Raw genomic sequence first — 13,782 nt, 5'->3', positions numbered from 1 at the left:
CCACTTCCCAGCAAACAGAGAACGTTGGCACAACGTACCCAACCTTCTAACAACGTTTTAACAACATGGCCAAAAGGTTGCTATAACTACGTTGTGTGGTGAAGGTTGTTACAGCGTTGTCACAAATGTTGACATTGAACCACCGTTCAGGGCCATTGTTTAAGGTTTTGCCTAGGGTGTCTGGAGTCTGGACAACCACTGGACGACATATGTACTCGTCACTGCCCTGAAGCGCGAAAATCAGCCTTTTGAATTTCAACTGATCGTTGGGCCGTCTCATTCTTCATCAAGCAAGGATACGTGAAAATTGCGTTTAATTTACTTCAGCTAAATAGGATCCGTAATTATTCAAACACGACCTTCCTTATCTGATGTGACATTTTTTTGAACATCATCTGGTCAGGTATGACAAATATTTAACTTTATGCCAAAAGTATGAAGCCAAAATGACTTTAATGATGAGTAACGTTAATTGATTTCAGCACTCATTGAACAGGCAGCGCCGCGTAGCCTTACTTGTTGCACGTTAATGTTTTTTACTTTTTTTCCTTCTTTTTTTGGAAAATGTTTGTAACTGCTCGCACACCTGTTTATATTTTCCTTTGATTTGTCGTCTCATTCGTTTCTTTGCCAGATTTTCGCATGTTTGCTCATGCTAGTTAGCCTAGTCCACTCCCTGTATAATATGTTTTTTTTTTTTTTTTTTTTTTTCACAAATGTATGACTTTTGGAAATGCAATTTGATTACCTTATGCAGTTTTAATAAAGTTGAATTAGCTAACCTTCTATGTCATTTTTACTCTTCAAAGTGTACACTTGCAGGTGTTGATTATAATGAATTTACTGTTAGGCCCATAAATAATAATAAGGATAAACAATATTTAAAAAGTATATAATTATATAACATATGACTAATTAAAAATTAACCACAAAACATAACATGCTACATAGCATAAAAAAAAAAAATTGTCAGAACGTCGTCTCTCAGTTGCTGAATGTCGCGTAGCAACGTTGCTACAGCCCTGTCAAGTCTTACAACAATGTTGCGAGCACGTAGACAGCGACGTTGCCATAGCAGAAATGCAACGTGCCACAAACGTTGCCACAATGTAAATGTGTTTGCTGGGAATGCAACGTGCCACAGACGACAAAGCAAATGTGTTTGCTAGGTTATGGTTCTAGCAACTGCTTTCTAAGTGGAAGCTTTGCATTTAAAGAACTAATAAAATATTTCAACTCAGATCAATATTTCATGTCTAATTATTTACTTATGTGGCAAGTAGCGTGTAATAATAAGCGGGATCTGTACATCCAGCCGGTTGTTATCGCAAAACAAACACCGACAGGGTGATCAGGTCCCTGACATGTAGCGGATGCAACTTTAAGAGTTCTACATATCACATAACATTATAGGGTTTGGTTTAGGGTTTGGTTTGCATGTAATTATGCATAATATACTGTCATTAAGTACTGATGTAATGTGTGTAAGAAAAAAACTGTAAAAAAAAGTTGTCATATTTTGTAGTTTTTCATGTAGGGTGAATTGCCCTAATGTGGGACACTGCCTAATGTGGGACACCTAAGGTCTAGTGTTTGTAGGTCCCCCATAAATACATGAATGACAGTTAAACTATGGATTAGACAAAGCTGTGGTGTCATGTGATCAAAATCACATGACCTATCAAATGTCCAATAATATTTAAGGGTGGAGCAATCATCAAACAGGAGGCACCTTGTGTGAAGACCATCCGAAGGCCAGTGACATAGAGTTTTAACCAGTTTGATATTAAGGAGTTAAATACATTTTAAACAATGCAATCCTGCAACTTTTTAGCCTAATATGCTTATGAAATGTTTGTCCATCAAAAAAATAGTCTAACTTTGTGCGTATCAACTATATATTTTATATTTTTATCAAATTTCTTAGTGTCCCACATTAGGAAATGTGGTTTCCAAATCCGGGACAGTATGATCAGCCTAATGTGGGACAGTATTTCATTGAGTCAAAAATGTGTGGTGGGGCATGGTTTGTGGGACAAACATGGTTATTTACATGGTTTTAGTCTTGTAATGCAATATTACAATACTGTTAATGCAGATTTTTACAGTCATGTGAATTTTTTATTCTTGGAGGGCGGTTTGAAGGCTCTTTTGTGCGTGTGCATGCCTACATACGTGTGTGTGTCTCTCTCTATCTCTCTCTCTCTCTGTGTGTGTGTGTGTCATGTATGTGTCATGTATGTGTAAAAGGTATAGTTGACTTAAAATTAAAAATAGCTCTGAATTTAAAAATGCCGTAGAAAACCAATAAAGCAATTCCACTTTATTTTATGCATCTGATTAATTCAATGAAATGCATTTTAGATCACAATGGTAAAGGTGAGAAAGACAGGGACAGATTGTCATATGCAGAAAGAGAGGCAGAAACAGGTAAAGGATAAGAGAAAGAAACTTAATCAGTGGAGGCATGACAGGATGAGAGGAGCCAGAGGAGTATAGGCAGATTGTTGAGGATGGTGGGGTCCCTCAGCTGACTGTTGGCCAGGGCATGGAATGTCCCTAAATCTACTCTCCAGTGAATCTAAAATAAAAGATTTTACTATTCTACATGTATCAATGTGATTTTTTGGTGTTTTATCATAGATTTTTCAGTGTCCCACATTGGGGACACGTTCTGTCCCACATTAGGAAGCTGCAGTTTTTCTCAGACGACTTGCAATAAGAGCACTAATATGTCTATAATTTATCTTATGAATGGGTTATCTGAATTTTCTCTTTTGATTTGATTAGGATACATCCTGGGTTTTTTAAAATGGTATTGGGTGTGGATTTAATGTTTTGGTTACACATCGAAATATGTCACAGAAGTCTGAAGTGCAAAAAATGTCCCACATTAGGGCAATTCACCCTATCTAGGGTGAATGCAGGTAAAGTGGGCCCCTTTTTTTTTTCTTTTTTTTTTTCTTTCCTTTTCTTTATTACTTTTGTTAACTTTAAGGTCCAGCTATAATATTTCAATTTGAAAACAGTGTCTATAATTTGTTATTTGCAAGGTATATCTTAAATATATGATATATATAAATATATATACACATGTAAATCATGCACTCCTTACAAATTTATTTTCAGGTAAAGTGGTCCAGCTGGTCTGGTAAAGTGGGACAAGTATTTATCAAATATTATTCTATATCTTAATTAAAAACACATGATTTATTAACACATATTATCAAACAAACATATTCAACCACAAACCCCAAATCATATAGCCTAGGTTATGAGTAAAATTCATCAGTTCACTCAATGCATGTTAAATTCAAAACAACTGGGTTGGATATGTTGTGTTGACATCAAATTTGATTAAATCTGAATACCAGAATGTGGATGAAACTGAACTCTGCAACATATTATAAAAGGGACTATAACACATGCAACAACAAATAGGCTAACAAGAATGGAATAAGATGAACATTTATAATGGTAACCATTGTAAAACTTTTTCTGTCTATGTTTTCTCGAAACACTTTAAATGAACTTAAATTGTGTCCATATTTTAAAGCTTTATATTATGCATCTACATTTTGCTCCTCTCATCCTTTTTTTCACTCCACATATTTAATCCACATATTTTTTCACTCCACATACTCCACAATGAGGGAGTGGGATCCCTCATTGATCCCACTCCCCTTATATACTGATTGACTCTCCTCTCCCTCCTCACACCTGCCTCCATTTTGTTATTTGCAATACTATAATGTTCATTTGCACTGCTGACTGTTATTACAGTAACAACTGTTTACATATGCATCTTGCACTACTACCTTGACTGGAATATGCTCATTTGCACTGCCGACTGTTTATTACAGTACCGACTGTTATATATACATTGCAATATCGTACCTTAACTGTAATATGCAATTACTTTCCACTGCACTCACTCGGATAGCTTCTGTCCAAACTTTATTTGCACTACTTTAAATCCATTGTTATACTGCTCATTAGCCTAACTTATACATATATCTATTTGTAAAATTCTGTTTATAGTAATATCCATCTGTATATTATGCTCACATTCTGTTTATAGTAACAGCCATCTGTATATATATTCATAGTACATATCTATCTGTAAAATTATGTTTATAGTAACAGCCATCTGTATATTATATTCAGTACATATCTATCTGTAAACATTCTGTTTATAGTAATAGCCATCTGTATATTATTATATTCAGTACATATCTAGCTGTAAATTCTGTTCACAGTAATAGTTATCTGTATATTATATTCATAGGACAATCTATCTGTAAATTTTTGTTTATAATAGTATTCAACTCTATATTTATTCAGTACATATCCATGTTCTGCACTTATGAACCACTGTATATCCTGCACTTGCTGCTATTGCACTTCTGGTTAGACCTAAACTGCATTTCGTTGCCTTGTACCTGTACTTGTGTAATGACAATAAAGTTGAATCTAATCTAATCTAATCTTAACTTAATGCCTCGTCTTATTTTCATCTATTTCTTTTGTGTTTGCTAAAAAAAGTAGATTATACATGTCAACTATAAAATAGCCAGTAAATGTCAATTTATTTAATTCATTTGAGTGTAATTAGTACTGAAGGTTAAAGGTCGCCCACTTCACCTGAATCCCACTGGCCCACTTTATCTAATACATTCAGCCAAAGTGGGCCAGCAATATTTAAACACCTTACAAGAAAAAGAACAAATTTTTAAACATTTTATTCTTTGCATTTTCTTCCCTGTTAACTGTAGTAACAAACAAAACAGGAACTCTCACAATAATATTTGTTTACATTTAATGAGCAACCTTATAAGTTAGAAATTAAAATCTTATGTCAGAGGGTTTTCTACCTTTAACCATGAAGGGTGTCCTCCTTTGAGCTGTGGCCACACACACCAATGTCATATTGCATCAACCAAAACTATTTTATCATTTAAAGAAATAGTGTCCCTTTAATTAAAGACAATTGTCATGATCTGAAAGTGTAAACCCATTGTAAACCAAGTACATTGTAACTCAAACAGTCCACTTTACCTGATGGCCCACTTTACCTGCAATCACCTTGTTAGTCGCAATCTTATGTTCGTGTGGACTGGACACCTTCAATGTATCGTTTTCTATTAATGTGTCGTTTTCTATCACAGCTTGAAGACGCGAGCTACAGAGAACCTTTCTCCACAAGATGGCGTAACACGCACACGAGATCAACAAATATGTGAGACGCGCTTCAATTCAGTCCACTTGAACACAGTTGATATTGGATCTGGTTTGTGACTGCATGCACACCTTTATCGTGCAGACAACTCCATTCTACTGTTTCTGTAATTCAGACAACATTTAACCAAACTATGCAACACTTAAACCTACCTTTTACACGTTTCATAGCAATTATAGAAAATAAGCTCTGTAAGTATATAAATTATTAAATATATTAAAGTGTTCAACTATATTCTAATGTATAGGCCTAGCCTACTAAATCTACAAAGTTCTGAAAAATAAGTCCTTGCTCTCTTTGAATTGCCTAATTTGAGTCTTGCATCTTACATTCTAGTTCAGCTTTTGCACTAAAGAGAAAGATTTGAATATAGAACTGTCTATTTTTTATCCTCTGTCTTGAGCATGAATGTGAGTAAAACGCCAGTTGTAGTTCATCTAAATGATTTGCAACCAAGATACCAGCAGCTAACATGACATCTGTTTAAATGCTTTCATGCTAATACACTCCTCTCGAATAGCGTCTTTGTTAGTGCGTCAAAGATTATTTACAGAATGAGTCAATTGCTAAATGGTTTGATGATTGTTGAGCGGAATCGCCGTAGGAGGCGGTTAGGACTATTGGAGACTGTGGGGTCGAGCTCTGGCGCGCAGCGGGGCTCCAGTAGGAGCGCGTTAATTGAGGAGGCAGAGCCGAGGCGGGCCAGTGGAGCACGGGAGCGCGAAGAGCTGGGGCAGGGCACGGTTCTTGGAGCTGAGCGTATTGTTTAGAATAGATGTATAGCCTAAAATATTACACCAAAATCTCTCTCTTCCCTCTTTCTCCCGAAAATATATTTCACAATGTCTTTTGGCCTCAGCTAAATTTACACTCACGTTTTTCACTATTCTGTCCATTGTTGTTATCGTGGATAGCCAATCTATTTGTATCTGTTATAGGGCCTATCTGATCGATTTTGTTTTTATGTGCACCTATTTGTCAATTGGCCTGCTTTATCAAATCACAGAAAGCTTTGCCTGTTAGAGCTAAACAAATGTTTTATTATGGTTAAGGTCGCATTATTAGCCTATTTATTATTATTATTATTATTATAAGCTTATGTTGTTGTTTTAGTGCAATATAGGGCTACTGATGGCAGTACGCGAAGTGTAGGCTGTATTAAGGGAATAGTTTATGGTAGGCTATTTGAACATAACATTAAACTTTTTTTTTTTTTTTTGCCTATTGTATTCAGCTGCACCCATGTGTAGCATGATACCAGTTTAAAAACACATGCGTAAAATGTGTATTTTGTGTGGGGTTTTTTTTTTTTTTTTTTGTACATTCGACGTGCTGATAGTTGAGCTACTTAGTAGTTTGAATGCTCTCAGTAGCGATATGTTGTCTCCGTCAGTAAGAGACGCATGTCTGCTTGCTTAACACCCACCCACATGTGAGAATGGAGAATGATTCGGGAAATACTCGAGGTTTTAGACTTCTGTAACCTTACAAGTTGTTGTGGTGAAACAAAATGAATATTTCTACTTTTTCCATAGTTCGTAGGATCTCATCCGAATTAACCTTCAAACGGGTTCTTACACTCTGATCTTACTGCTGATCCTGTATCATAGCCTCTTGTGACCTCTAAATTACTCTGTAATAGAATTACAGTTTTTAATCCTGCTTGCCAGAACGCCTCATCACAGGCTGCTGGGTCGAGAACAACACTCGAAGAATTCCTTTAAATGATTTATGAAATTTTTATTTATTAATTGACTTTAGCCTACTGAATGAAAGTCATTACCGGTACTATAGGGCTAATTCGTTTACTTCGTCTATCAAAAATAATCTGTATCTGTCTCTGCAAAGCCAAGTAGTTTTTTCACGTGAAGTAGCCTAGCTCTTTAGTTATTGCCCTTCAGTTTTTGGACCATAGTGGGAAAAGGAAAGACGCGAGCAGCCGACCTAAATAAAATACAAAATAGCCTAATTGATCCAAAGGACCCAACAATATATTGGGTAAAATAGAATAATGTAGTGATGCAACATTACCTTTGAGATGTGAGGAGTTCTAATGACGAATCATTTAAAATATGTCAGTCGTTCAGGAGTAACTAATGATCTGAAGTCAGGATGGAAATGAGGCTACAGCCAACGTTTTTGTCACATTTTAGCTATGCATGATCTGAAAATAGGCTACTGAATAGGCCTACTTTTTGGATTGAATTATTACCCCATAATTGGATAACATAAATAATATGTCAGACCAGAAACTATCATTAAATGTGTATAAATGTGTGTGTGTGTTTTTTTTTTTACATTTATCGGTTCTGTCATTGTCCTTTACACTTCCGCCTAATGCACATCTTGCCACAGTCGCGATAGCCTCACAGTGCGGATTCTAGCTCCACGTACCTTGTCCTGTGCTTATTTGTGAGAAGGGGACTGTTTCGGGAGGGGAAAGGCCCAGTCTTGCCAAGAGTGGTTGCACTGACAGGCTATGCCGAGGCTCCACGCTTTCAATCCGGGTCAGAGGGAACTGACGCTCATTCAGAACTGCATGAATACACACGAATAGAAAAGTTGTGTTCAGTTAGCCGATGAAATCAGAGAAAAAACAGGGCTGTACAATCTTTTCTTATTGCCGTCTGCGGTCCAATTGCATTCATTTGTCTCTGTGCGTCTAAGGTTATGGGAACAGGACAAAAAAAAATCTATTCTGCCTTTTTGACACCCTCGCCATAGGGATAATACACACATGCTATAGGCACTGGATGTGTATGAAAATGTTATGTAGCCTATTGTTGCTCCGGTATATATATATATATATATATATATATCTGTGTGTGTGTGTGTGTGTGTGTGTGTGTGTGTGTGTGTGTGTGTGTGTGTGTGTGTGTGTTTAATTGTTAATCTAATGGGTAACAAGAGTTTGAGGGCCCATATCTCTTGGCAACTCTGCGAAAAGCATCGTTTGTAACAAAAGAAATGGGGCGACACGTAGGCTATTCAAGATATTTTACTGTCAAACTATCGATTTTTTTAGCGATGTCTTTAGCTAAAAAGTCAATATAAGCGATTCTCGTAAATTAATTTCTTCCATCACACTCAAATTATTAGTAAAGTTTTTACCACCTGTTTATCTTATTATCAAATAGCAGTAGTCTATTGTATTGATATTAGCCTACAGTTTAAAAGAAAACTGCTCGTCTCTTAACCAATTTTTCAGTCCTTAACATGTTTGAGACATATATCGGCCAGTAAATTAATGTAGTCTGAGAGGATGATAAAGATCAGTGTAAAGTGAGTGGAGAGCTCCATCGGCCATTGATTGTCCATATCTGTTTTCTGCAGATGAACTTCAGAAGTAAAAAGTAGCCTCGTCTCTCGCGATCAACAACCAATGAATACAAATCTAATGCTTCTTAATTTTAGCGCATTTATGTCATCAGGTGTCATTAGGAGATATGAATAGGCTATATCCAAATGGTATCGCTCATATTTAGACTTGAGAGGACTTACAAGACAGGCATACTACATAATTACGAACGTGAGTGAAATAATAAACACAATGCCTTATTTAGCATTGACGGTTGTGGGAGATAAAAACTACAGCTTTCGTTCAGTCTCTAAGTTATCTGCCGTAAAACGGACAGACGGGAATCAGAGGAGGAGGGATAGATGATAAGGGGCAAAATAGCTGTAAAGAAAATGTTAAATCAGTTTACGGTTAACAAGCGAGTCTTTAGGCTACTTTAAACAGAATTAGTTCATGATACAAATGGCTCCTGTCCAATAAAGTTTGTTTTTGTCTGAATTCGACAAAGTAATGCGTTTTATGAAGTTATTTATCACATTTACAAGCAGTTTCTTATTGTTTAGTAAAGTTGTTCTCTATTTAGAATAACATTTACCTTTAGTATATGTAACGGCAACGGCAATAAACTGTTTTTATATGTTAAATTGCGCTGTAAAAAATTCTGGAGCAAACTAACTAAACTTCTAAATGAAGTGCTCTGTGTGGTTTTCTCTGTTAGCTACTCGCCCAAATGTATAGCTTTTTCCTTGCCTAGCTCAATTTGGAATGAAAAGCCGTTTCGTTGACAATGGGACACTGGTCCAGGGGAGGAGCCCTCCATGATTAGTCAATTTAATGGTGTACACTTAATTTTTGCATTGTGTACATTAGCCACTGTCTTTTAACAAAAAGAAAGACGAATATTCAACGTGTCACAGTGAATTTTTTGTTTAAAAAAAGTTCCTGTACTACAAATTATGTGTATGTTGAAGAATTGTTTTGCACATTACACAAGTGATAAACTTATTTCATGCTCTCCTTAAACTGGAGAGATAATAGTTTGTTGTTGTAGGCTATAGAAAATGACTTGTGGAAATGACACACATAATGCAGTTTTATAACAAAATGGAATACTGTATTTTCAGTTTAGAAACGTATACATTAACAGAAGCACGCAAGAAAGTAACATTGAATTATAAGCGCTGGACTGGAAACATGAAATAGACTTGGTCAGTCGATGATGATATCCAATATTTTGTCTTTTGCATTAATTTCGACTGATAATTCATGGTCACTTAGAGTTCTTTTCATGGCATAAAACAGAGAAACAAAACGCCTAGAGCACTTACGTTTTGACGAATAGTTTATGTAGGGACACCAAGCCAAGAAAAGTGAACAGGGATAGAAAAGAGAATGGGTATAGCAATATTATTTACAGACTTATTTCTACACATATATTACAGACTGGGAGAATGATCGCATTATTTAAGATATACATAATTCAATATAAAATCTCGAAATAAAAATAAAAATCTGATACAGTCATAACGATTCAGTTCCACATTTGACCAGTACCCCACATAGGCAGTGACAGAAAGTGTAGTAAAAAGGTGCTTACGACTCAAATGATTGTCTGATGAACATAAAGGAAAAGAGGATTGCATCCTGGCTGCTCGTCGTCGCTCGGACTAAAACAGAAAAAAAAGGCGATGGACACCGGTTTCTGGTAATTCCCTCTTCACGGTGGTCCTGGTAGACATAATAAACGTAGGGCATTTCCCCATACAAAAAAAAAAAAAAAAAGATTTCAAAGAAAAAATATATATTTAGTTATATATATATCATGCAAGTGATGGGGTGGGGGAAAGGAGTGGGGTCCATTGAAAGCGCTTGAAAAACACGTGCTTTTATGTTTTTTTTTTGTTTTGTTTTTATATAATAGTAATATCAATTGGTCCTTTTTCATCTTCCCCGATAATTAATAGAGTTTATTCAGGTCCATTCTCCTGCATATATTTCTCTGTTTGCGTATCATACGTCGCATTCCGAGTCACTTGATGTTACTGAAAGAATCGACGTGCCCGTGTCGACTCGCTCTGTCATACTGGAGACACTGGTCGTTGGACTCGCTGCAGTCGATGGCGACTCCGCAGAACTGCGTGGAGTGCAGCCGGATTCCGAAAGGGACCGCATGCCATTCTGCCCTATTCCTTGATGCTGGAGCCTATAGCAGAAAAGTGAAAGAATGGAATGTCATTAGAATAGAAAAGTTGTAGGCCATTTTTTTCCACTGAAAAACGCGCCTCAATTTTCATGTAATGCTACAATAGGACTATTAAACATTTAAAACGATATAGATTTAAAAAAAAATAGAACTCTAATAACTCTAAACATTTGCTTACATGATAAAGTGGATGCTACAGCTATACAATTACATAGAGCCCTGTTGCTACAAGGATTAAGTCTACATACCAAAAGCATATTTATAATCTATCCTCGAGATTTGATTGACTTCTCATGATATTTTAATCTTGTAATGATACAAATAAGTATTGTTTTCATTAGCATGTTTATATGTTAAAATTAGGTGACGTCAGTTAAAGATTTGATATGTTAGTGTGCTGTATGACAACAAAAAAAGTAATAGTTTTTGCTTCTATTAGCAATGTGTGGTCATCCAGTCAAGTGCAATTTGTAGATTTATCTATTAAATAATATAAATCAGTTACACCAGTCAAAGTGTGGACTTAGTTTCTGCTGCTTTTTTATTCCCAAGACACATAGTAGCTTACTATTTAGCGTTTAGGAAGAAAAATAATTCGACTAGGCTAAATCATCTATAAATAAAACTCACTCTAAATAATTTACGCCGTGTTGTGTGTAATGTAATTACGAAGTACATTGGGTACATGGGTAGTCAAATTGTAGCCTAATAATTTGCACAGTGTCAAATATAATAGGCTAAACACTAGACCCTAGAATAATTAATAATGCTTTATTTCTCAATGTTGTGTGTCCGCAGGGTTACAAATATTTGTATTTACAATCTCATGTTGTAAAACGTGTCTGTGTTTAAGAATATTTGATAAACTGCTCTCTATAGTAGTACTTTGCATTGACAATTACTTTGGGATTTACTTTTCCAATATTGCAACAGAGATGCTATACGTAAATTGTTTTTGTTTTCTCCAATTAGGCTTTATCCATATTTGTATTGTTATCGCTAGCATCTAAAATTTGAATTTATTATCAATGTTTTTTTAAAACAAGATTTAAATATTTGATGTATTAAAAACGACAAAAAGACTATTTTCTAACAGTGTAAGCAGAACACAATAGCTTTGATGTGAAGCATATACACATTTGATTATGGAATGTTACTTTAGATATTTCAGTTTTCATCGATGAATCAGAGGGGGGAAAAATCCATTGCTTTTTCACACTTTAATAAACAGGATACATGGCATTTGATCTATTTGCTTTTATGCTCTGGTTAAAACTTTTTAAACATCTTGCAGATGGCACAACTAAAATGTCGTCTTTCTCGCTCCCTCATTTTTTTGTATGTCTCTGAATCTATTTGATTCTGTTTTGTATACTTACACAATACATTGTGTTCACATATTTCACAAACAGTTAATTTATGAAAATATATTACGAATATTACGAAAGAACATATCCATTGAAAGGTAAACATGACGTGACTGACCTGTTTTTTGCTGCCGCTGCCCTGTCTCGTTGTCTCCGGTTTTTAAACCAATTTCCGACCTGTGTAGGAGTGAGTCCAGTGGCTTGAGCCAGTTCCCTTTTCTTGCTTGGGTTTGGGTAGGGGTCCTGAAGGTACCACTCCCGCAACAGACTCCGCGTTCGCTCTTTGAAACAATGCGTCTTCTGCTCACCGTCCCAGATGGTTCTAGGCAGGGGAAACTTCTTTCGCACCCTGTACTTATCAACCGGTCCTAGGGGACGCCCGCGTAGTTTCTCGGCCTCCTGATAGTGAGCCTCTAGCCACATCGCTTGTAATTTACCATGCGAGTCCTTGGTAAACTTGTGGTTCTCCAAAATGTGGTAGAGATCGCGAAAATTGCCCGTGTGGAAGGCAACCACAGCCCGGGCACGAAGGATGGATTCATGCTTGTTGATCGCCTCGCAAGCACCCGGCGCCACTGGAAGCGACCATAGGAAGCGACCCAGCCGCTCGATGTCCCCGGTCTCCTCCAGCGTCTCGCAGACGCTCGCCACTTGCTCTGGAGAGAAGTTTAAGGTTGGTAGCTGAAACATTGACAAGTCTTCGGGAGACCTGGAGCTGGGCGCACTGCTCGCCAACAGCAAAGGGCGATCAGCAAAGTTTGGCAGGAAGAAATGAGAGGGATAAAGCTCTAAAGGCGATCTGAAAACCATGGAAATGACCTGGGAGAGAATGAAATTTGCGAAGGAAAAAAAGACCGACGAATTCGGATTGAATGATTCAATAGCTATCGCCTAATGACACCAGCCTCATAATATCTCCCCCTAAATCCACCGTGAGTGTAGCATTGAAATATTTTGTTTCGCTTTTCTATTGGTCTTCTTGGTGTCGTTGTAGCGTTGTCATGGCAGCCCTGCCAATCACTGTCAAGCGTGCCAATCATTAGCCAGTACGTAGAGGCTTTCACCACTTCGGCTGCACGCACGGGGGGTTATCAGGAACTCCAATCTCAACAGCACCCTCCCTTCCCTTGACTCGTGTGAAGTCGAAGCAGAGTCTCGCCTATTTGTTGAATGGAATGAGCAATTAGAGGGTGGAATATTATTGTGATCTTAACGAGGCTCGTTAAAGTTAAGAAGATATGTAGGGAGAGAAGGCAGGGGTGGGGTTTCGGGATGACAGTCACGGACACGGGAATTTAAATGAAGCGCTAAAACGGAATCCACGACAGGGTGCAGATAGGCTATTTCATTCTTTAGCGCCTCGTATGAAGCTGGAGAGGATGTATGTTTCGCCGGCTCGCTTAACCCATAGCCTAAGTAGCCTGCATTAGCCGTAAAAGCATGCAATCTAAAAGGATGGACATATGTTCTCTGTGCCTATATGCTATCGCCCGCCGAAAACTCCCGGATCGTTTTTGTATTTTGATCGCATTTCGATGCTATTCTCACACAGTGACAGCCGCTTACTAGTGGACGCACGTCCCTGTGGCTCCACTGATGCTTTGCTATGATCAGAGACCAAACACTGGCCCGTTGCCCATGCATGTTGGAAAAAAGCACGTGATCAATGATCATT

The 13,782-nt window shown here is 37.2% G+C and overlaps 1 protein-coding gene across 1 annotated transcript; it reads right to left on the bottom strand.

Moving 5' to 3' along the window:
- Window positions 1-10,449: 10,449 nt before the first annotated feature.
- six3a (SIX homeobox 3a) lies at window positions 10,450-12,988 on the bottom strand. Its single transcript, XM_084391543.1, has 2 exons — window positions 12,226-12,988; window positions 10,450-10,740 (listed from the first exon to the last, which is right to left on the bottom strand). Exons 1-2 carry the CDS (start codon window positions 12,915-12,917, stop codon window positions 10,548-10,550), a joined length of 885 nt encoding a protein of 294 aa, XP_084247669.1. The 5' UTR covers window positions 12,918-12,988; the 3' UTR covers window positions 10,450-10,547.
- Between the last annotated feature and the right edge of the window lie 794 nt (window positions 12,989-13,782).

The sequence above is a fragment of the Rutilus rutilus genome, assembly GCF_951802725.1.
Source record: "Rutilus rutilus genome assembly, chromosome: 20".
Classification (NCBI taxonomy): domain Eukaryota; kingdom Metazoa; phylum Chordata; class Actinopteri; order Cypriniformes; family Leuciscidae; genus Rutilus; species Rutilus rutilus.
Note: the sequence above shows the minus strand (reverse complement) of the source record. Positions and strands in the feature narration are given on the sequence as shown.

What these genes read in the sequence shown, in the direction of transcription:
- six3a (XM_084391543.1), bottom strand. Translation starts at nt 12,917, where the DNA reads ATGGTTTTCAGATCGCCTTTAGAGCTTTATCCCTCTCATTTCTTCCTG. An exon ending in GCAGCGGCAGCAAAAAACAG is followed by an intron (nt 10,741 to 12,225) that starts GTCAGTCACGTC and finishes TTTCTGCTATAG; the next exon opens with GCTCCAGCATCAAGGAATAG.